The following is a 24,049-nucleotide window of genomic DNA, read 5'->3' as shown; positions in this document are numbered from 1 at the left end:
GATTTTCAAATAATACTTAAGGACAAGGTCCCCACCAGGTCAACTAAGAATGAGTCTAAAGTGTGGGATCAGAATGCTAGGATATTCTAGAAGGTTTCCAGGTGATTGTGGAGTCTGTGGGAGAGAGAAACTACTGGTCTGTGTGGATTATAAAACACCATGCAATTATGCAGTTAATCTTTGCTTAATGAGAGTAATTCATTTCACAGATGCTCCATGTTTTCAGATTCTGGGATGATATTAATAGGACTAGGAACAATGCAGTGTATTTCTCCACTGGCTGTAACAATGTTAGGATATGAGCATTCTTTCCACGTGTCTTTTTTAAAAGATGTGTTTATTTACTTGAAAGGCAAAGAGAGAGAGAGTGCCTCAGTTAGAGTCCTGGTTCCATCTTGGTTTCCAGCCACCTGCTAATGTGCACCCAGGGAGGCAGCCAGTAATGGCTCAACTGATTGGGTTTCTGCTTGCATTGGGCTGCCAGCTCCTGGTGTTGGCACTGGCCATTGTGCGTACTCGGGGAGTGTACCAGAGGATGGGAGCTCTTTCCCTGTTTCTGCCTCTATCTGAAATAAAGAAGCAAATAAGTGAAGCTGTAGAGATGTCTGTCTATGCTCAGAGAAAAATAAATTACCCAGGAACATTCTGTTTCAGATAAAAGGGAGCACATTATTGTAAATACTATAATTTTCTGACATGACTCCATTCAAGTATTTTTCCACTCCAGATCTCTTCTTAAGAGTCTCTAAAAGACTAATCTTTTTTCTCTTTCTATATTTTACAATATTTTTCATTGTGACCGTAGTATTTTTAAAGAGGAAAGAACAGTCTCCAGGGTGGAGATGTCCCTGTGTCAAGAGTCTGTATGAGTTTAGGGGTGAACCTTCTCCTTTCTGATAATGGAGTGGTCAAAACTTATTTTCGTTTCGATAACTGTAGCTAACTCTGCGGCATTCTGACTGACTGTGAACATTGATGGAGAATTCCTACAATACCTATGCTGGGTCTTACCCATTGTGCTATTAAAAGAGAGTGCTAGTTGAATGACATGACTCTTAAAATTATTCCTAAGAGATTCTATGGTTTTTGAATTAAACCCTGTCACAGAAGAGCCTCAAAATGTTTCTGAATGAAAATGGGGCTCCCTTTCAGTCTTAGAATACTTTAATACTTCATTTTCTTTAATGTTTATTAGATTTCCCCCTCTTTTTACTGTCTTATCTTAAATGTTTTTCTGTAATTCAAATGTAATAAAAGTAAAAAAAAAACAGTTCAGTTTGTATTTTAAGTACTTCTAAAAGCTGGTAAGTAACAAACATTTCAGTCAAACAGGTCAATGCTGCTTTGCAGAACTTATTATCCTATGCAGGAGAACAAGGAATGCTAGACAAGATGAGGCAAAGAGAGACCCAGCCTTGAAGTAATTAATATAACATTGTGTATGTAAGCTACTTTTGCTGAAGGAACTTTGGTGTTGCAGTGTTTTCTCATTTCTTATAACAGCAAATAAACATACATAGGGAAAACTGTCTTTTTGCTCTTCCTGGCCATACAGTTTAGCTTTTAAGTAAATGTCTCATTGCTTCTTACTATTCATTTCTCACAGTGCTTTACATATGCCACGTTCTTCTGAGTTTTTTGTTTTGCTTTGTTTTGTTTTGTTTTTTAAAGAGGCAGAGTGTCAGGAGGTTGGAGTGAGAGTGGGAGTGAGAGCAGCAGAGAGAGAAAGCATCGTTCAACCTCTGGTTCTCTCCTCAAATGCTCACAGTGGCCAGGGTTGGGCCAGTGCAAAGCCAGAAATCTGAAGCTCTGTCTGTGCCCCAAGTGAGTGGCAGGACCCAACTAAGTAACCACAATCTTCTGGCTCTTGGGTGTATTTCCAGGGAATTGGATCAAAAGCAGAGCAGCCAGGACTTGAGCCAACACTCATTTGGGAGGCTGGTGTCCCAGGTGGCAGTCTAACCCACTGCACCACAACATGAGCCCCTGTCACACACCCCTTGGACACACACACACACACACACACAGTCCATAGCATCAGAAATGCTGATGATGCTGTTTGGATTCCCAGCTGTTCCACTTCCAATCAAGTTCCTTAATGTATCTGTTTTAGCCATGAAAGATGGCTTGGGTCCCGAGAACTGCCTGGGAGACCTGCATGAAACTCTTGGCTGCTGGCAGTGGCTTTCTTGAGTCTGGCTGTTGTGATTTGGGGCAGTGAACCAGCAGGTAGAAGATTTCTGTCTCTAACTCTGCTGCTCCCTCTGTGTAAAGCTGCCTATCAAATAAATAGACAGATAAATCTTAAAATTTAATAAAAACAGTCATTTAAGAAGGTGTGGAAATATCCATTAAAGTTATATTAAATTACATTATATAATTGTTCTTATATTGTAACCACCTTTTAGAATAGGACTGATCATACTGGCCATAGATCTTTATAAACATTAGCTTCCATGTCCTGGTGCATGTAGGCACACATGCACGTGTACACACACACACACACACACACGCCATGCTGCTCCTTCCCATTGTTTACCCATCTTGCTGACTGAAAATCCACTTCACAAACTGAAGTGAGCTTGCATGAATCCTTTCAGCTCCCCACACTTTCAGATTGGCTAAACATACTGGTATGGAATCTAGCTCACAGAATCTGAAATAGGTAACTCCTGAAGAGTATTTGGCATGTAGCATAGTACATGAAAGGTATTAAAAAAAAGACTTATTTATTCAAAGTCAGAGTAGGAGAGACAGAGAGAGAAAGAGGGGTTTTCCAGTTGCAGGTTCACTTCCCAAACGGCTACAATTGCTGGGGCTGGGCTGGGCTGAAGCCAGTTGCCTACAGTTCCATCCAGGTCTTCCATGTGGTTGCAGTTTTCCAGGTACATTAGCATGGAGCTAAATGAGAAGTAAAGCTGCTGGCATTCAAATGGCACTCCAATGGAATGCCAGAGTCACTGGCAGCAGATGAACCCTTATGCCACAGCACTGGCTTCAGCTTTCTCAGTAACTGTGTAACTGGTAGAACTGTTGCTTTTCATGAAGAACCTGGTGATCTCAGATATTTATTAATTGGTTTACTAATGAACAGAAACTACCGTTTTATTCTGATTTAAGGGCTTTCCTCATTAACTTTCTAACTAGTAAAAGTGACTAGAGTTGGGTGTAACTGTTGATAGACTGAGTCCTCTTGAAATATTTTCTTCTGAGGGACAACAGCTTGTTTAAGGAAGTGAGTATGACATGTATCTGAGGGTAGTTTATCTAGCAGAAATCCTTTTATTTCCTGTGTTTATTTACAACCAGAAGTTTGTTAAGCTAGTTCCCAGCTATTATAATTAATGCTTGCTGGAGTCATAAGGAGTAAATAAAGAAATCCTTGAAACAAACCCAAAGATGATTTGATTTCCTGTACTAAAATAGATGCCGTAGGCTTCTATTCAGATCTCCCAAATTGATTTTCTCAATTACTAACAAAAAATATCACTTGAATAACTGTAATTTTGCAATACTTCTCCAAAGTTTTATTATTTGCTCAGTGCTTACTTCCTATGTTTGCCTCCAAAATGATAAAAGCTTCATCAGTTTGAGAAAACTTTAACAGCTCTTGCATGTAAGAGTTGTGAAGCGAAATTAGTAGTAGCAGTTTTGAAATGATCTGCAGGAACCTAAGGTCTGTTAGTAGTAACCCATTTGGAGGGACAACGATTTCCATGCATGGATAGAGCGTTACTATTCCCGAGGCGAGCAGTCTTTCCACAGGAAACGTTTCATTTTTGGACCCTTTTGTGTGATTTATTTCCTTTCCTAAGATTTGTAAATACAGCCTCATAGAGGTTAATGCAAAAAGAAACCGTCAGAAGTTCAGTAACAAAGAAAATCTGTACCAATCAAAAACATTGAAAATTAGTGAGATGTCATGTATGTGTTTATTTTTAATTCAAGTAGAGGTCTAAGATCTCATTCTATCTATGCTTTATGCTTATGATGTGAATATTTCTTATCTGAAGGGAATGCAAAGAACCATGCAGCTGGTAAGGGTAAAACGAATAGGGAATTACTGGTGTACTAGTGTACTGCAACTGCCTCCTTGATGTCAGTGTGTGACACCCACCGACCTTCCCAGGATGCAGCTGTGTCTTCCAGAACCAGTAAAGTGACACATGATGTTCATTTGGACAAGCAGGAGAATCTCAGAAATCTTCATTCGAAGGACCAAACCCCATTTGTTTATTCAATTAAGGCATCACAACTGGCTACATGAGAGATGCTGATAATGAAAGAGAGCCTTTTTAAACTTTTTATTATTTATTGTTTTTATCCTTGACCATATTTAGGGATCCTGTCTGGCGTCCCTGGCGTCTGTGCTAACAGACAGTAGTCTGACACTCATGGTAGGTAGCTCTCCATGTGAGGTGGTCCACATGCCCATGGGAATGTCGATTCAAGCTGTTTTACACTAAATGGATTCCTCTGCTTGGAATTCTTACCGGTGTGACAGTAAGAGCCTCAAACAAAGATTGAGACACTTAGGCCCCAGCATAAATAAGTGGAGGTGACAGTTTCTTTTTCTTTTGCCATTTCTTAATGTAGTTCTGCTGGTCACACACATATGCATAATATTATGTGTATATGTGTGTGCAATGAATATGTAAGAAATTCATGTGAAATATGTATTGTGAAAAATATGTGCATGGATTTCAAAGATACTTTATGCCAAAACTTTTAATTCTGCTTTCCCACATTTTTTAAGCACCCAAGTGCGTAAGTAATATACCTGAAGTTTGAGTTTATCTCACAGGAACATTTCTGAGGAGGAAACTAATTTCCTTGGTACTGTTCATAACGTGCACTTGGGGTGGATCACTGTGACCAAAGACAGATTAAAAACAAAAAAGTTAAGTTTAATAACACATATACATGGAGATGCCCTAGAAAAAAGAGAAGCAATTTTCAAGAGTTAGCTTTGCAGGTAGGCTTAAATTCAGTAGATCTGTGTATTTTCTTCCTGCAGTTTTAGCTACCTGAAATCATCTATAGTGTAAAAATATTGAATGGTAAATTACAGAAATTTTTAAAAATGTAAGTTGGTGTGTGTGTGTGTGTGTGTGTGTAATTTGTTTTGTTTCTTTCAGTTTACTAAATACATAAAGAGAAAGAGGCAGGCAAATGGAGGGCTCTCACCTACTGGTACGTTCTTCAGGTGCCTGCAGTGGTCAGAGCCAGGAGCTGAGGATCTAAGCCAAGTTTTCTAGGTGTCTGGCAGGAACCCAGCCACTTAAGCCATCACTGTGACTTCCCAGGGTCTTTATTAGAACAAAGTTGAAATCACAAGCCAGAGCTGGGAATTGATTCCAAATATGCGACAAGGACATCTTAACTGATTAACCAAACACCTCCCTCAATTCCTAAGTTTTAAAGTGTGTGCTACTCTACCATGATAAAATCTTGCCCTGTTCTACTCCATCCTGTGGAGGACATGAATCATCTTTTTTCTCCGGGGTATCCACACTCTTTATGCTGCCTGCCCATTGTCAATTATTTGTTTTTCGTTTTAAGATCATTGATTGTGGTGATACAATAGTTCTTATGTCCAAGTAGACCTTGTTTTACTAAGTAATGACTCAGAAGTGCAAGAGTAGTGGTGTGGTCAATTCAGATATGACAAAGGGAAACTATAATAAATAAACAAAGAAGTGAATTTTTGAAAGCAGTGAAAAACTGAAAGTCCTGGACCTAATATGATGTCAATAACAAATCTACCTCTAAAACTGTAAAGAAGGAAAAAGAAATGTCCTGTTAGTTTTACTATCACACCTACGATTGCAAAGTCATAGCTATGTGCATAAACTCTTAGTTAAGATGGAAAAGATGTCTTAGATTTGTGTTGGTGTGTATAGATACGTACAGCATCAAGATTTTGGTGCTATCTGCAGTTGCTGTGGTATGCTGCAGATACTGGAAGGTGTTCCCTCTGGGACTGGGAAGTGAGTGTCTCTGACTTTTATCCATTGAAAGAAAGTCTTGGGTAGGCCCAGTTGTGAAAAGGTGCCAGGAAATGCACAAATTAAACAAGTATAAGGTCTGTTATGCAGATCTAAGCTGAGGTTTCCTCTGAGTCTGTAGTGATTAAGTTACCCTTCTTTTATCAGTAAACACAGGGAGACATCCCTGTAAAGCGATATTTTAGTTACAGGTATACATCTTCCCATCCAGACAGTAACTTCTTTGTTTTCAGGATTTCTCCTATGTCTGCAGTTTCTCAAAATATTCCTCATGCCACAGAGGCACATTTTTGGGTAACATATTCTGATCTCCTACAGATATATTTTGGGGTGGAATATTTTGGTTTTCTCCACTGCATGCAAATGTTGTAGAAATAGAGAATCATTTAAGCTAGAAATTTCCTTTGCCTACTTAAGAGAAAATCACCAAATGCTTGATGTTTATTTTGAGAGCAGAAGAACAGTTTTCATTCATTTTTGGACTAGTTAAACATAATTTCTTGCACATATGTGCATGCTTGGTTCTATTTTTCACAATTAGTAACAATCAAGGAAATTAGATCAACTGCGGAGAACTTAAGTCATGAAATTGCATGTAACGTGTATTTACTTCTCTTCACAGCACTGGAGAGCATGGAAGGCTATTATTACAGGGATAATGTTTCGGTGGAAGAATTCCAAGCCCAGATAAATGCAGCCTCATTGGAGAAAGTGAGACAGTACAACCAAAAGCTCAGGTGTGTAACAGACCAGGTTGAATCTATTTATTGAAATATTTGACAGGAATGAACGAATAAAATTTTTGATATTCTTCACTGTAGTAGATTATGAATGATGATAACTATTGTACTAAAAACTTTGATCTGGCACAGATTATTTCAAGTATCCTAGTAGCTGTACTTTTTATGTTTCTCCCCCGTTTACTTATTTATTTCATTTTTTCAAGAGTTACAAACTTTTTTGCTTTATATTTTTTAAAAAATTAAAAAATTATCTATTTGATGATAAAGTTTCATAGACAATGATTTCTCCTATATTATTACAGTGGTATATTCCTTCAAAAACACTCATAAGTTCATCATTCTGTTCTTGAAATGTGTGCTAACATTGTAGGAGTAGGCAAGGCAGAAAGTTCATCCTATTTCAAGATATATTTAAGTTTTATTGTCTGTACTTATTAAAAATAAAATCATTAATATAAAATATTTTGGATATTTTACAATAATATTTTGATTTCTGAAATAGGTAAAGGTAGGTGATTAAAATATATGGTAAATGATTTCCAGGAAAAGTAAATTATTGACATGTATTATGGTGTTGCCCCTGAGGGGTTCATTAGAGTAAGGGTAACACAGGTTCTTTTTTTTAAATGAGTCTTTTTTTTTTTATTTTATGGTACAATTAAGTAGGGTCTGAAATTCTACCACTAAATTCCCTCCCCTCAACTGATTTTCCCCATATTGTTACAATAGTACAGTCCTTCATAATAAATTATAATTCAGTTTGTTATTTGAGTGTGCCCCCAACATTGTTGTTACAGATAATGTCAGACATTCCAGCATTCCAGTGTCTAGACATTTCCAGCAGTTTCAATGGGAGTCCATCTTTGATTTGGAAGTAGTCATGCATATTGAATTGTATCTTCACATCTGGATATAGTAGTGCCTATTACTTCACCACCATACATTCTCTTAAGTGAGAAGCCACAAAATACAGTCAACAATAGATATAAAGCTAAAACAAATACAAAAAGAAAAATTAAAAAAATACATCTCCGTAGAGTCGAGAAAATGTGCCACTGATTGACCAACACATGGGTGACAAAAAGAAAACATAAAAGCCTAATTTGTATGATGGTTTCCTTTTATTAGAGAGAATAAATGATATTTGTACTTTTGGATTTGACTTATTTCACTGAGGATGATGGTCTCTAGTTGGGACCATCTAGTTATAAGTGGTATGATTTCATTCTTTTTAATGGCTGAATAATATGACATGGAGTCGATGTACCATAGTTTCTTTAAGCACTGCTCTTTGGACAGAGTTGTTTCCATGTCTTTGCTATTATAGATTGGGCTGCTATAAATATAGGACTACAAATATTTTTCTCATATGCAATTTTTATTTCCTTTGATTATAGTCCTAGAAGTGGAAATCCTGGATCATATGGCAAGTTTATTTGCATTTCACTAAGTACTCTCCATACTGATTTCCATAGTGGTTGTACTATCCTGCACTCCCACCAGCAGTGAAGGAGGGTACCTTTCTGCCCACATCCATGCCAGCATGTGTTGTTAGTAGAGTTCTGTATTGGAGTTAGGTGATACCTCAATGCAGTTTTCATTTGTATCTCCCTGGGGGCTAGTGAGGCTGAGCATCTTTTCATATATCTGTTAGCCATTTGGATCTTTTCTTTTGAAAACTGTTCATTTCCTTTGCCCATTTTTTTTTCACAGGGTTGTTTTTATGACTGTCCCTGGGTTTCTGAAGCTCTTTGTAAATCCTGGATATTAGTCTCCTATCACTTGCATAGTATACAAAAATTTTCTCCCATTCTGTTGGTTGCTTGTTCACTTTGTTAATTCTTTGCTTTACTGTCCAAAAGCTTTTTCATTTGTTTATTTGTTTATTTTGTCTTTGACTACCTGTGCTTTTGGGGTCTTTTCTAAGAAATCTTTCCCTGTTCCTATTTCTGGGAGAGTGCTTCCTATATTTTATTTCAATAGTTTTATGGTTTCTGGGTATAGATTTTGGTCCTTGAATCATTTAGAGCTGGTGTTTGTATAATGTACCAGATGTGGATCTTGCTTCTTAATTCTGCAAGCTGCTGTCCAGTTGTTCCAACAGCATTTGTTGAATAGACTAGATTTTTTTCCCCTGGATTGTTTTTCATTTTCTTGTGAAAGATTAGTTGGCTGTACATGTGTGGGCTCCCTTCTGATGTTTCTATTCTATTCATTGATCTCTGTTTCTGTACCAGTACCAGACTGTTTTGATGACCACTGCTCTGTAGTATGTCTTGAGGTCTGAAATTGTGATTCCCCCAGCTCGATTTTTATTCTTCAGCATAGCTTTGGCTATTCATGGTCTCTTGTGTTTCCAGATGAACTTTTATATCTTCATTACTATTTCTGGGAAGAATGTTGCAGAGATTTTAATTGGGATTGCATTAAATCTGTATATTGCTTTTGGTAATATGGATATTTTGATGATGTTGATCCTGCCAATCCAGGAGCATGACAAGGTTCTCCATTTTTAATGTCTTCTTCTTTTTCCTTTTTAATTGTTTTGTAGTTTTCATCATAGAGCTCTTCCACATATTTAGTTAGCTTAATTCCTAGGTATTTAAGATTCCTCTCTGTTATTTTAAAGAGGACTGTACTTACAATTTCGTTCTCAGCCATGGAATCATTTGTATACACTAGTGCCATTGATTTGTGGGCAACACAGGTCCTTAATATACCAACTCACAGCTGTGGCCCTCGTGCAAAGACATGCTCAGTGTGTAAGATGTGAGAAGCTATGTGCTGGGTGTGTAAAAATAAGTACTTGTGAATACATATGTCACTATTTGCATTTTAGTGTTTTTCCCTTAAAAAGTCTGTTACTGGTAAATAGAAGGGAAATTTAACCATAATAAATGAAATGTTATAATTTAGAAACTGATGTTTTTAAGATTCATATATTTCACTTGAAAGAGTTAGAGAGAGAGGAAGCAACAGAAAGAGAGAATCAATCTTCCATCTGTTGGTTCACGTTCCAAGTGGTTTCAGTGGCCCAAGCCGAGACAAGTCAAGCCCAGCATCCAGGGGACCATCTGGGTGTCCCATGTGGGTGTTAGGGGCTTACACATTATCGTCACATACTTTTATAGTGTTGTATTTTGGACCATCTTCTGCTACTTCTCCTAGTCCATTATCAGGGAGTTGGATTGGAGATAAAGATGCATAGTTATGAACTGGTGTCCACATGGGATGCTGGAGTCACAGGCAGCAGCTTTACCCATTACATCATAATATGGGCCCTGAAGTCTTAATTTTAAATATATTATTATCATGTGCCTTTCTTCTGTAAATTTTCTTGTTGTCAGGTCACTTTAAAGCCTGCTTGACAGATTAGAGTTTTGAGTTTTAAAATGTTTTTGTTCTAACTTTAGTCTTCAAAACTCATAGGTATTATTGTGGCATTGCTTACTGTTTCATAGTCAGTATGTGGAGATCCATCCATTTCTAAAATACCCAACAGGGGGCAGTATTGTCACCAGTATTTCAAGTCAATTGACTGGCTATTTTTTTTCTAGTAGGCATGCTTTTTTCTACCCTGCCTCCCACACGCTTTCTTCCCCAGGATTCTTTGCTTTATCTGTTGCTTTATAACTTAAAGCCCTCTTCTTTAAACCCCAAGATATTTTTTTAATGATTCATTTTTTTCTCTTCCAGCTAAAATGCTGTTGGAGCTCCCGATTTTTCTGACACAACTGTCAATTAGACTGCCCCAATTTTATTACCCTTTCTAAATTACTATTTCTCAAAGACATATAACATATTGACTCATGTTACAGGAAAAGTATTGTTGAAAAATCTTGAATTCTTATGTATATCTCCTAAGAAATTCTGACTTTAAGAAGCTTGCGTTTAGTCTCATGAAAATTCTTTCTATTGATAACCATGGTACTATGAAAGACAGGCTGCAGGTTTAGAACTGATGACATTTTATCCCTGGATTATGTTTGAGATGTAGCTGCAACATTAAAGCATTGGGGAAGAATACATGGCCCTGAGTCAACAGGCTAGACCTCTGTTTGATAGCGCTGTACTCCATTGCCTCAAACCAAGGCTGTGGTGACCACTTCAGGATTTGCTTCCTGATGATGGTTTAGACCATGTGCCTCACCACGTTGCTTTTCTGTTCTGAGGACTTTAGTGACTTCTTACTGCTCTCAAAAAGGTATCAAAGTAACCCCATTGTGATAGTTACGATTTTTCTTGACTTGATGCAAGATGTCTTTTCTCTACCAATATATCATTTACACTATTTTCTGTTTCTAAGCATGTACTTTCCTGCCCTGTTTCATGCCTTAGTACCCATCATGTTTCAGCTCTTGGTAAAACTTCTCTTCTTGCAATGCAATATATGCCTCTAGTGTGGCCTCCTTAATAAAATAAATTTTCTGAATTGGAGTCCGGGTGATGCTTCATCTAGGTTTTCTAGAAGCACCTTTGGATTGTCAGGTGCAACCAGAATTTAAGAACAGACTTCACATAGAGGTAATTCTCACAGATTGAATCTTGTCTATCAACATCAGTGTCCTGGGTGAATTGGCTGAAACTCTTGGCTTTCCTGGTGATTTTTGTAAGATTTATTTTTTATTTTTATTGGAAGGGCAGATATACAAAGAGAAGGAGAGACTGAAAGAAAGTTCTTCCATCTGCTGGTTCACTCCCCAGTTGGCCACAATGTCCAGAGTTAAGCCTATCTGAAACCAGGAGCCAGGAGCTTCTTCCATGTCTCCCACAGAGGTGTAGGATCCCAAGGCTTTGGGACATTCTCTACTGCTTTTCCAGGAGACAAGCAGGGAGCCAGATAGGAAGTAGTTCAGCTGGGACAGGAACTGACCCCCCATATGGGATCCTTGTGCATGCAAAGTGAGGATTTAGCCATGAAGCTATTGTGCCTGGCCCTTCCTGCTGATTCTTAAGCAGAGATTTCCAAACCAGTGTTGCTTGGCTAAATGACTGTCAGGTGACCCTTCCATGCTCTCATTTTACTTTGTGGTGATTCAGTTTTTCTCCTTTTTAATACAATTGTGTGCACAAATTCTTCATCATTTAATTCCTGTGTGGGCTCTTTGAGATGAAGTGTAAGTTGTCTTGGTGTCTCCCATTGTGTATGTTAAAGTCTTTTATATAGGAATCTGTTCATGAATTTGTACTTAGTTGTGTTAGGATTTAGATATACTCTACGATGTGGGAAGGTGAGAAGTCAGTTCCTAAATAGTCTCTGTACCCAGTTTCTTATTAATTCTTGATCTGGGTGATGCCCGGGCACTTGTCACCTGGGGAGCTTTAGTTTGGGGCTCTTGTGTTTTGGTCTAACCTCAGCCTTCATGTTCAGTACCAGGCTTCCTCTTTCTGCCCTAGGCACTCCTAGGTCATACATAGGTTTCCTTCTGCCTAAGGAAGAAGGAACATCAGTGTCTTGCTTATGGTTTCAGTAGCACCTGGGGCTGAGAACGCTGCTGGCGTGATTTTAAACTGTGTTGTCACCCTTTAATCTTTTTGCTCTGCCCTAACTGGTGATTTGGTATCTGTTGCTCTTGGAGACAAATGAGTCTTACCTGTTTTATCTCAGGTCTTTGGATAATAGAGGGATTTCTCAAGAATAGTAGTGGAGGAATGCACCCTTCCCCCTTTTTTAGAGGCGGGATTCATTGGATGACAATGCAGACTTCCTTCATCCCATTTATTGTCACCTTGTGGCAAAGCCCCCTGCCATACTTCTGGGACTTTCACTAAGGAGCTGGGCATACTGCGAGGCTGCTGGCTTCCTGGTGCTGTGGACTTTGGGACAGTTGTTGAAGCAATCACCAAAGTGGTTGTGGAGCCAAGGAGCTACAGGCCTAGTTATGTGTGCTTTGCTTACCTTGCCTCATTTGTGGCCTATGGCACCATGAAACCCTGCATATGTCCGTGACTTTGCTCCTTCCCCCTCTGCTGCAGCCGTTGTTGAACCTCTTGCCAACAAGCTTGTTGCTTTCTGACTCTCTCCCATGGCGTCCATGCTGTCTATGCACGAGCACCCAGGTTGTTCCCGAACAAGATTACTGCGTACACTCAGACTGTTTATCATCTTTACCCGAGCAACTTTTAAGCCCAACCTTCCACTTTGCTTGAGCTCCAGGCTTTGGAATCTGAGCAACAGGGTCGTAAAGTCAGCCTATGCAAATGCATTTGGTCTTTAGTTCTGACTTAATCACCAGAATCTGTGTAACTGATCCAGTTCTGTTCTCTGCAACCTCCCACCCTCCCCACTCCATGTTCTCATGTCCCCTTTTTGGGTGTTCCTGTTATTTTTAGGAGGTCTAGGGTGTGGCCCTTCTGGGAGACGACTCTACTTTCATTTCTGTGGCCACTTCTTCAGCTGACATGACTTGCTGCTTTCCTCCCCCTGGCTTACTCTCCAATAGTATGGTTGCACAAATCTGGGTGCGTTCAGCAGCCCATGGAGTTTCACTCAGGTTTACCTTGTTTCCCAGGTGCTGGGGACAATGCTTTGCTCCTGTGGTTAATTGGTTGGTTGGTTTGTTTGTTTTGCCACCTGAATTCCACCTGAATCTCCCTTTGTGTCAGCTCCAGATCCACAAGACTGTTGTCCACTGGGTGGACTGCCTTCCCATAACTTGGTTCTTGCTCACCTTCATCTTGAGCTTTGGGCTGCAACTTGGGCATTTTCAGCAGCTGTTTTTGTCCAGGCAGCTCCACCTTCCCTCCCAGGCCTCCTCCAAACTCTGCTCTCCTAATGCAGGCATTTTCTTTTTCCATTTCTGCAATGCACCTTTTCCCTCTCTGCTCTCTCTGCACTCAAGGCTACGTCTTCCTACCTGACCTGCTCACTTGCTCCCTCCATTTATTGTATATTTTATAAAGAACTAGAAGAGAGGATGTTGAAAGTTTTTAATGGAAAGAAATGATCAATGATTATGGAAATGGAATATTGATTACTCTGATTTTATCATGGCTTACAATGTCCATGAATCAGTTTTTCATGTTATATACTATACATATGTTCACTCATTACACTCTCTTAAAATATAACTTTTAAAAATTATAAAAATGCTGAACTTAACTAGCAAAGAAAAATGAAAACATAATCCATCATTCATACTTCATTCAGCCTTTTCTTTTGTATATTCATAAAAAATGGATACCTGAGAATATGTTTATTAGTGATGCTTCATTTAAAAAGCACATGTATCAATTATATAGTAGCTTATAAGAGAACTTTGCAATGTTTTCTTCCTGGAGAATGCATTTTAAAAGCACAAACTCCTCATTACACATTAGGCGCCTTCTCTAGCAATTACCTCAACTGTATCTTGATCTTGTTGCATATTACATTTCCTTTGCACAGGAAGACACTTATCTTCTGTTATTTCAATGGTGTCTCTCTTCCTGCTTGTTTCCTGAAGTAGGTGTTGATTTCTTCTTAAGAATTTTCGCCTTGTACTCACAAATGCTGTGTTCTGAACTGCTCTGAGCAATCCTTTCCTGGTTGTCAGAGCCTCACCCATGCTCATTCATGCTTCTTCAAAGGGTTATTTACTATCAGTCTTGAAAAGAAGCTCAGACATGTGAATCATCTCCATATATCCCAGTACCTTTTGTACACTTTCAGTGGAACCATTCACTGAGCTTCAGACTTCAGACTTTTCCTCCTCTACAGACAACAAATTTTTGGATTTTTTATTATGAAGAAACTTTTAGATTATGAGTTTCACAACAATCTCAAACATGTATAAGTAAAACATTGTAATGACTTGCAGGGAAGATCCAAGGGCTGAGTCTGCTTAGGGGGGTAATGAGTGTACGAAGTATAATTCTTCCTGTGTTTATTGGCTCTTTTTGGGTGGTGTGATTTCAGGCTCAGTCAGGGTGGTTTCCCATGAGGGTGAAGATAGACACTACAGATTAGTGTTCCATTCTTGGAAGAAGAGTAGATGCCAGCTGGAACAGAAGCTTTGGAGGAGGCATTCATTAGCATGACCTGTGTCCTCTCCTGAGTGGATTCTGTGCCACGGAAGACAAGAGAACCAATAAGAAGAGTGATGGTAGGCTGGACAAGACAGTGAACTCCATTGCAGTTAGGGTGATTGTTGCAGAACTGGAAGGAATAAGTGAAAGTAGTTTTCTATTTAAAAGAAAAGATAGGGAGCGGCATTATGCTGTGATGGATTATTAAGCCAATGTGTTGTGACTTCAGCATCCCGTATATGAGCCCCGAGTCCAATTCTGCTCCTAAGATTCCGAATCAGCTTCTTACCATTGAACTTAGGAGGTAGTGGATGATGACTCAAGCACACAGCTACCTGTCTCACACATGAGAGACCGGAGACCTGGATAGAGTTCCTAGCCCTGATTGCTATTAGCATTTAGGAGGTGACCTTGTAGATGGGGTATCGATTCTCTCTCTCATTCTCGATAGATAGATAGATAGAGAGAGAGAGAGAGAGAGAGAGAGAGAGAGAGAGAGAGAGAAACTAGATGCATCAATCATTTTTAGATAAGTGTTATTACATTTTCTTAACATATCAAGTCAACCACAGTACCTTGTAGTTAATGTAGCTTGCTTAAAAACCAAATGAGGGTAGGCATTGTGAAATAGTAAATTTAGCAGCTATTGGGAATACTGGAATTCTATGTTAGAGTGCTAGTTCAAATCCAGGCAAATCTGCTTCTCCTTTTTTAAAAAGGCAAAGTTACAGAGAGAGATGGCGTTGAGTAATAGAGATCTTTCTTCCACTGGGTCATTCCCCAAGTGGCTGCAATTGCCAGGGTTTGGCCAGGGCAAAATCAGGACCTTGGAACTTCATCCTGGTTTCTCACATGGGTACAGGGACTTAAGAACTTCGGCTATCTTCCCTTGCCTTTCCAGGCACATTCATGGGGAACTGAATAGACAGTTCAGCAGCTGAAACTTGAGCAGGCACCCATAAGGATGCATCTAATTTTATCTACGTTCACCATGAGGCTTGACCAATCCAGCTGCTTTCTAATGCTTCAGGGAAGCATTAGGTAACAATTTGAGTACCCTAGTCCTTGCCATCTGCCACGAAGACTCAAATGGAGTTTCTTGTTCCTGATTTTAGCCCTGCCCAGCCCTGGATGTTGCTAACATTTACAGAGTGTACCAATGGATGGAAAATCTCATTCATTCTCTTTCCCTCTCACCTTTTTTTCTTTCTTTTATTTTAATCGTATTGTTGATAATGTTTACACAGTAGAGAAGGATGGACACCCATGTGGACCACTGATTAGAGTGGGAAGGCTTGAGGAATTGGGGGAAAGTGTATGAAGCAATTGTTTCAACCTTTTTTTTTTCTTTCTGTATGTGGAAAAATAGATGTGAAAAAGAAAGGCTGCTTCCAGCAGCCTAACACATCTGTACCCGGGGATTTGGTATGGCCACTTGGTGTATTCCTAGGATCCCCAATGTGCAGCATGTTCTTAAGGCATTGCCCAAGTATTTCGATAATTCTTAGGTATTGTTGATTTCACAATCCCAGAGTTGAGAAAACCCTTCCAAGTTTCATTTTTGATATAGTCCACCTTAAAGTCACCCCTTGCCCAGATACTTACTGTCAAAGCTTGGCCACACAAATTGTCCAATTTGCTCTGCCATCCATGGTACTCTGTAGGCCTCAATGATCTGTCATGTCCACTGTGCCCAGGCCTCAGCAACTGAAGAGGCCCAGTTCTGACACATGCATTCCACAGTCAGATCTCAGATTCTATTTTCAGTTGTTGGTGTTTAGAGACCAGTGGTCCAATTGATGGTGGTGGAGGCTGGTCCTCAAAGAAACCTCATCTGAGGTGACCCCAGACCTGACTCCTGTGTGTGAGGGATCTGGCTCAGTCCATCACTCCCTCAGTCCATCACCCACTTCAGCTTACACACACCACTGACTGCTGTCGGTGGGGCACTTCTGTCTCCAGCCCCATCTCTTATGCAAATCAGTGAATGCTATGGCCCAACCCAACCCTACCCCCACACACTTTGCCCTCACACACACCAGCAGGAAAAGTAACCTAGTCAGAGTGACCCACAAAAGTCCCCACCAGACCCGCCCGTATCTTGGTGTGTGTGTATGCCTGTATGTCACAGACTGATCACATCAGTGGGTGCTACAGCTTTGTCCTCAGCTTGACTGATCCCTCTCTGCAGTTCACACTCATATCAGTAGGTGCTACTGCCTGTCCAGCCAGCCCTGCCACAAACTCTGCTTCAAATGCTCACTGTTGGGAGTTGCAGCCCATTAGAGAGGTGCTCCCAATTGACCTTTTAGGCTCACTTCTAGCCCCAGATCTTGCGCTTTCCAGGTGGTGCTGTGGTCTGCCCTGACAGGACTTGCCCCTGATCCCAGCACTTGCCAACTGATCTGCACTAGGCCTGACCAGCCTACCTACTCTGGCTCCTGCATGCACCAGTAGATATGATCACTTAGCCTAGCCCAGCTCACCCCCTAACCCAGGTCACATGCAAGTCAACAGGTGCCCAATTTGGCCTGTCTCCAATCCCATTTCTCACCAGCAGGAGCAGTGTCCAACAAGGGAGACCCTGCAGTTCTTCTACCAGCTTATCTGCCCCCCACCAGATCTCACATGTGCTAGTAGGTGTTGTGGCCCAGTCTGATATGAGTCACCTCACCTCAGCATTTGCCAGTGGGTGCTGAAGCCTGGTTCCGCCTGGCCTGCCTCCAGTTCCAGCTCATGCTGGCAGTTTCTGTAGCCTAACCCAGCCTGGACAGTCCCCAGTCTCATCCCTAATGTGAACTGACGGCTGTTGTGACCCAACCTGGCCAGTCCTGCACCCCATTTTGGATCTCAGGTCTGCCAGTGGGTGTTATGAACTGACCCAGCCCAACCCACCCTCAGAACTGAATCACACATATGCGTAGTACTTTAACCTGGCTTCATCTGGGTTGTTCCCAGTATTGGTTCTTGAGTTACCTGCAGAGATTGCATCCTGACAAAAGAGCTACCCAAACTCGTCTGTCAAGTCACTTCCTAGTCATAAATCTTGTGCATGCTGGTGGATTCTTGGTCTAGCCTGACTTGACCCACATACTGTTCAAGCAGATACAGCACTCTTGCATGACTGGCCCACACCCTTTCCTGCTGTTATTAAATGCTTCAGCAAAGTCCCACCTGGCCCACCCCCAAACCCATCTTTAGGGTGCCAAGACCTAGCCTAGCCTGGCCTACAAACACCTTGGCTCTTGCAAGTACCAGCAGGTACTAGAGTCTAGCCCAGTCTGGCCCACTCCACACTCATGCTGATGGATGCTGCAGCCACGCCCAACCCAGATTCTGGCCCGCAGTCCAGCTTTCAAGTTCACCAGTGAGAATCTTAGCTCAGCCGAATCCCTTTAGATACCCAATGAGGCCTGCTCCCAGCCACAGATCTTGCACATGCCAGTGTTTGCTCTGATCCCATGCAGCATAGCCCATTCCCTGGCTTGATCTTTGCCTTCAGATGCTCTAGCCTGTCCTAGGCCAGCCTCTCTCCAGTCACAGCTCTTATTGGTGGTGCTGCAACCTAGCCCTGTGCAGCCTATCCCCATCCCGGGCTTTCATGCAAACTGGTTGGTATGATAGCCTAGCCTAGTATGACTCATATCCCATCCTTACTCCTGCAAATGTCAGTGTGCTATGATTTGGCTTGGCCCTGCCAGTCAGATCTGCTGTCCCAAAGCCATCCCACGCACCTACTATTCCTAGTCTGACCAAAACCCAACCCTGACTTGTATGCTCACTAGCAAGAGCTACAGCCCACCAGGGGAGTTTCCCAAGCTCTCCCACTAGGCACGCTGCCTGACCCAAATCTCATGTATGCCAGAAGGTGCTAGATCCTTACATGGCCTAGTCCAACCCCCTCAGTCTAGACCTTTGTGTATGCTAGTGTATGTTGTGGCCTAGCCTGTCCTACTCCCAAATCTTGGATGTGCCTAAGGGTGTTGCAATGCGTACCAGCCTGGTCTGTTCTGAACCTTCATACCCATGGGTATCAGCGAGTTCCATGGTTATACCGATTTTGGCCATTCACCACCCGCAGCTCTTGAAGAAACCAGTGGATACTGCAATCCCACAGGGACAAGCCCACATATTCTTCTCAGAATTTGCCCTAAATTTGGTTCTCTTGCACACTGGTTAGTCTCATGGCCCAACCTAATGTGACCCATCACCTGCCCCAACACTCACCAGTGGGTGGTGTGGTCCAGCCCTGCAAGGTAGGCCCCAAGCCCTCATTTTCATGTGCACTGGTAGGTGGTGGGCGATGCTAACTAGCCCAGTTCTGGTGGCAGTGTGGGCGGGTGTGTCGGTCTGACCCAGGAAGATTCTATAGTTCCCTCCTTGAAACCTTTGGGTCTGAGCACCCTTGCTTACCTTCAAGTACAGTGTCCTTGTTGGCAAGAGTCCTCCAAAAGTCATCCCTTACCTGTAATGTACTCCCTCAGCATCCCCCCTCCCCCACATATTCTATGCCCCATTCCCTTTTAAATCCACAGCGTCTGCGCCTGAGAACACATGGAGTTCACCCAGAATCAGGTGCTGGTCTCCTTTCATTTTCTTGCTCTTTGTTGCTTTAAGGCTACAGTCAGGGATGATGTTTGAACATCAGCATGAATCAGACACAAGAATTCACCCTTGCCAAATCTGGGGTGGTTGGGGGGAAGATCTTGGCAAGCACACTCAGGCCATTTGAGGCATGGAACAGGCTATCATGCTTGAAAAAGACATGGAGAGTCAATGGGATTCTAGCACATTGAGGAGAATGGTGCATGCTGAGAAATATTTGCAGGGGCCTATTTATGTAGGCCATGTACATGGCAGACATTGTACATAGTTGGAGATCTGGATTTTATTGTAAGTACAGTAATGATTGGAAGGTTTTTGTTGAATCACTGTGGTGCATATGCATGATATGCATCATTTGCAAATGCAACTGAAAATAGTTAAAAGTTTCACAGGCAGTGGTGAAGCTGGTTCAGGCCTGCTGGTTGATCTCGTTTTTCCTCCTCCCGTCTCCTGGGGCGTCGCATCCTAAGCTGTGCTTCTGAAGGTTGCTCCATGCTTTCCGGGCCTGACACTGGCTGTCAGAAGACTCACTCTCTGGTTTAGTGGCTCTCCCCAGTGACTGAAGCTGAGGCAGCAGAAATTTTGAACAGTTGTTTCTGAGTTATAACCTCCCTCTTGTGCCAAGTCAAACTTATTGATTGATTTCCTTCTCATTATTGGAGAGTAGCAACTTGTGAGTTGTTGAACTTTGGAACTACAACAAAGAAACTCCTCGTGCTCTTTTATTCTTTTTTTTTTCCTACCCAATGCTGTCATTTCTGTCAACCTCATTGTTTCTGTTCCTCACAAAAGTAATTTATCATTTCCAAAGCCTTTATGTTAACACCTCCTGATTTCTGGGGAAAAGCACCATGTTGACTTGTAAGGTCCATACTACTTGTGACCAATGTGCCATTTGTCCCGAACTTGCTTTTCAGGGCCTTAGATTATGATTTCTTAAATACTACTTTCAGTATAAAGCAAAGGGTAAGTTAAAAGAGAAAAATCAAAAAGAAACAAGTTGTTTGTGTGACTGGGGTCATTTATTCCATCTGTGAATTGACAGCTTCCTGCTGATTGTGTGTGTGTGTGTGTGTGTGTGTGTGTGTGTGTGTGTGTGTGTGTGTTTACATTTTTGGATATTTAAATGTAAGTTTACAGTATTAAAAAAATAAGAAAATTATTCTAGATAAATGTTCTCTTAAGTTGTGCTTAGTGGATGGAGGATGACACATTTTCTTAAAGCTTTTATGTATTGACTTTTACTTTCATTCTATTTGAAAGCTAGAGAGACAGAGGAAGGAGAGAGGTCTTCCATTCAGTGCTTCACTGTCGAAATATTACAGTAGCCCAGACTGGTATAGGCTAGAGCCAGGGGAAATGATAGCTCTTAGCTGGTTGTCCCACATAGATGGGGAGGAGCCAGGTGCTTAAAGGCAACATCAGTGTGCCTTCCAGGATGCCCATTGACAGGACGCTCTACTAGCTTTGGGTTGCAGGTTCTGAACTCAGGACTTAAACATGACAGCAAATGCCCTCCCCTAAAGTTACTGAAAAGTTTTAAAATAAAAATATAAAAATATTTTTATATAACTGAGAAGAAGGTAGATATTTTAGTAATTAGTAGGAAATGTTTGAAAAATACCCATCTTGGCACCATATATATGCTTTGGACACTTTGACCAAGGAATAGCTGACTAGAAGGTTTTGGAATTTTTAAGATGTACTTATTTTTATTTAAAAGGCAAGTATTTTAAAGGGGAAAAAGGAAAGACAGAATAGGTCTTCTGTCTGCTGGTTCATTCCCCATGAGGTTGCAGCAGCCGTAGATGAACTGATCCAAATCTGGGAGCCAGGTGTTTCTTCCAGGTCTGTCGTGTGTATGCAGGGGCCCATGGACTCTGGCAATGCTTCACTGCTTTCTTAGGCCATAGGCGGAGGGCCGGATCAGACATGCATCTGGAACAGGAACCAGTTAGTCCCATATGGGATACTTATGCCGCAGAGTGGGGCATTTGCGTGCTGTGCCACCAAGTTAGCCCCAGAAGGGTTTGTTTGACTATTCCCATGATTGGATCCCTGTGAAATCCGGCAGTTGTGCAGAAAAAACACAATTTCAGTTAGTATTCTCCCTTGACATATGATGGATATGAAGAATGGCCTAGACAGATTACTGCCATTTCACAACCTGTAGGTGCAGCTGCCAAAGAGCACAAATGAAAGCACAATGGGACTTCGGTGTGTGCACCTGGTCCTGGGGCTCGACTCAGATTTGCAACCCTAATCTTCTTTGTTCAGAGTTCTCTGCTCCCCATCTCTTGCTTGGATAGCAACAGAATATTCACTTTAAAACTGAAAAGCTTTTATCTGTGAAAACTACCATAAATATGCAAGAGTATGAGCTTAATAAACTGAGAACAAGAGCATGAGAATTAGAGAGAGTGTGACTTAGTATATACGTAATGCCTTTGCATTAAATTGTTTTCCCATAGAAAACTGCGGCTTTAAAGTTAAGTGATGTGACTTTTTAAAATTAACCAAAAAATTCCAGCAGGTTTATATTCTTTTTACTGTTTCCCAACAGAATTTCTTTTTTGCCTAAGGTGTTTCTGTACTTGCTGCCATCTAAGACAAGCTATAAACCAAGCTTGAATGTTCAGTTCCTTTCTGCTTACCTATTGAGATTACAAAGTTTTTGATTTATAAATCTTTGTTTTATGTAATAAGTGATTCTTGCATTGCCAAAGAAAAAAGCTGTCTACAAAAAAGTCAGTTTCTTTATAAAGCATAAAAGTTTTGTAGACTTCTTTCTTGTGTATGAAATACATAAACTATTATCATTTGCAAAACAGAAGCTATACCTGAGTGCCAATTTCTCATACAAAATAAAACTAAAGAAACCACTGAACAAGTATCTTTTCAACAGATTCTGTGTGTCTATCAAGCACCATGGACAACATCTCATTCCGTTACAAAGCAATAAACTTAGTATGAATTATGATCAGTATCATAGAACTTCAGTAACAATTTATACATTAATTACGTAGGGTCTGGGGTGCCATGCATGTGTGCAAGAAGGAAATCCATCTTTCTGGGATATGACAAAGTGGTTGAGAGTTTCAGGATTACATTTTTTGGGGAAGTAATCATTAAGCTTTTAAGTGATCTTTAACACCCCATTACCTCCTTTGACATCTGGGTTTTCTTCAGTTTTTCATTCAAAACACTCATTAACTCCATTTCAATTTTCTGTAAGAGTATAATTGTTTAAGACCCATCTTTAACTCCTCTTCCTGCAGGAAGCCTTCCATTACATTCTCGGCTGGAATTAATCACTCTTCTTTAAAACTTACCAACTTTTTTGGTTTCATTTGCAGGTTTTTTTTTTTAATTTGTGAATATTTTCATGCATTCCTCAGTATGTGTGGGAACAACCTGGTCCTAATTCCACACTGTGCTTGAAATGTAGTATTATTAAAGCTGTTTGAATTGGAAATCAGAATAATTGGACTACAATGACCATTTTTATGATATTATCATTTTATTGAATTTTTTCCTGTACCCAGTCTATTTCTCTTAACATCCAAAACCTTCCATGCTGTTTGAAGGGTGCAGATGCTGACTCTGTTGGAGACCTCTCCAGAAAACTCATCAACGTTGCCAAGGTTCATAAATTTCACATGAGACAAGAGCAGATAAAGTTGAAATTGTAATGACACCTTGAGAGCAGCACATCTCTTCTTTCCTTGAAAAATGCCGTAATTTCATTGAGTCTCAGCACCATCACCCTACTGGGGATGTGAAATAGCTGCACATACATTTATGTATATACTTTTATTTCATTTGCCTGGGCTATACTTATTTGAATTCCAACTAATTCATTTGCCTTTGAAAAGATATGCTTATAAGTAATACTCATTTTATTTTTACCTTAAAGGAATTTTTTCTTTTAAAAATATTTTATATATAATGCAAATGATTTCTTATGTGTCAGGATACATATTAAGAAGCATAATGTTGTTCCCCCACCTTCTCTCCTGCCCGCATTTCCTACTCACCCACCCACCCTCCTCCTTCCTTCTTTCTTTTTCTTAAAATTTTAGAATGATATACGTTTAATTCACTTCAGTATCACAGGCTTAACACTCTGTTGGGTAAATACATCAACCAATAACAGGTAGAAAAAAAAAAGTGTCCCTCAAGAGCAGGGGCAAAGGCTAGAAACAGCGATCAAATTTCAAAGTATCCATTTTACTCAGATTACATTTTTTGGTCCGTGTGGTGGTCACTACGGGTCAGAGAAAACGTCTTTTTCTTTCTTATGCACTAGCTTATTTCGCTAAGCATAATGGTTTCTAGTTGCAAGTATTTTGTTGCAAAACATAGGATTTCATTCTTTTTTTATGGCTGAGTACTATTGAAATGAAATGAGTTAGTTATTTGCAGGAGGGTGAGCAGAGGCAGGCACATAGGCTCTCAGCTACCCTCTGAGAAACCTAGGTCAAGCTAACCGAGGGGACTGCTGAACTCAATGCTTATTGCATTTCAATTCACAATAGCTAAGATACGGAATCAATCCAATGTCCATCAACAGATGACTGGATTAAGAAAATGTGGTTTGATACATTGTGGAATACTACTCAGCCATATAGGGAATTTAAAGGAATTTTTTTTAAGATTTTTATTTTATTTTTATTGGAAAGTCAG

General features: G+C 40.6%; 1 protein-coding gene across 1 annotated transcript in view; it reads left to right on the top strand.

The window, feature by feature from the left end:
• The window catches only part of PREX2 (phosphatidylinositol-3,4,5-trisphosphate dependent Rac exchange factor 2), a 254,250-nt gene that overhangs the window by 185,164 nt on the left and 45,037 nt on the right, over window positions 1–24,049 (top strand). The window contains exon 35 of the mRNA XM_040994636.1: window positions 6,631–6,745. Coding sequence (XP_040850570.1) covers window positions 6,631–6,745 — 115 coding nt within the window. The remainder of the gene's footprint in view (window positions 1–6,630; window positions 6,746–24,049) is intronic.

Source organism: Ochotona curzoniae, unplaced genomic scaffold, assembly GCF_017591425.1.
Source record: "Ochotona curzoniae isolate NIBS_2020 unplaced genomic scaffold, NIBS_Ocur_1.0 contig_1071, whole genome shotgun sequence".
NCBI lineage: Eukaryota > Metazoa > Chordata > Mammalia > Lagomorpha > Ochotonidae > Ochotona > Ochotona curzoniae.
The sequence above is the reverse complement of the archived record's forward strand: the minus strand, read 5'-3'. Positions and strand labels throughout refer to the sequence as shown.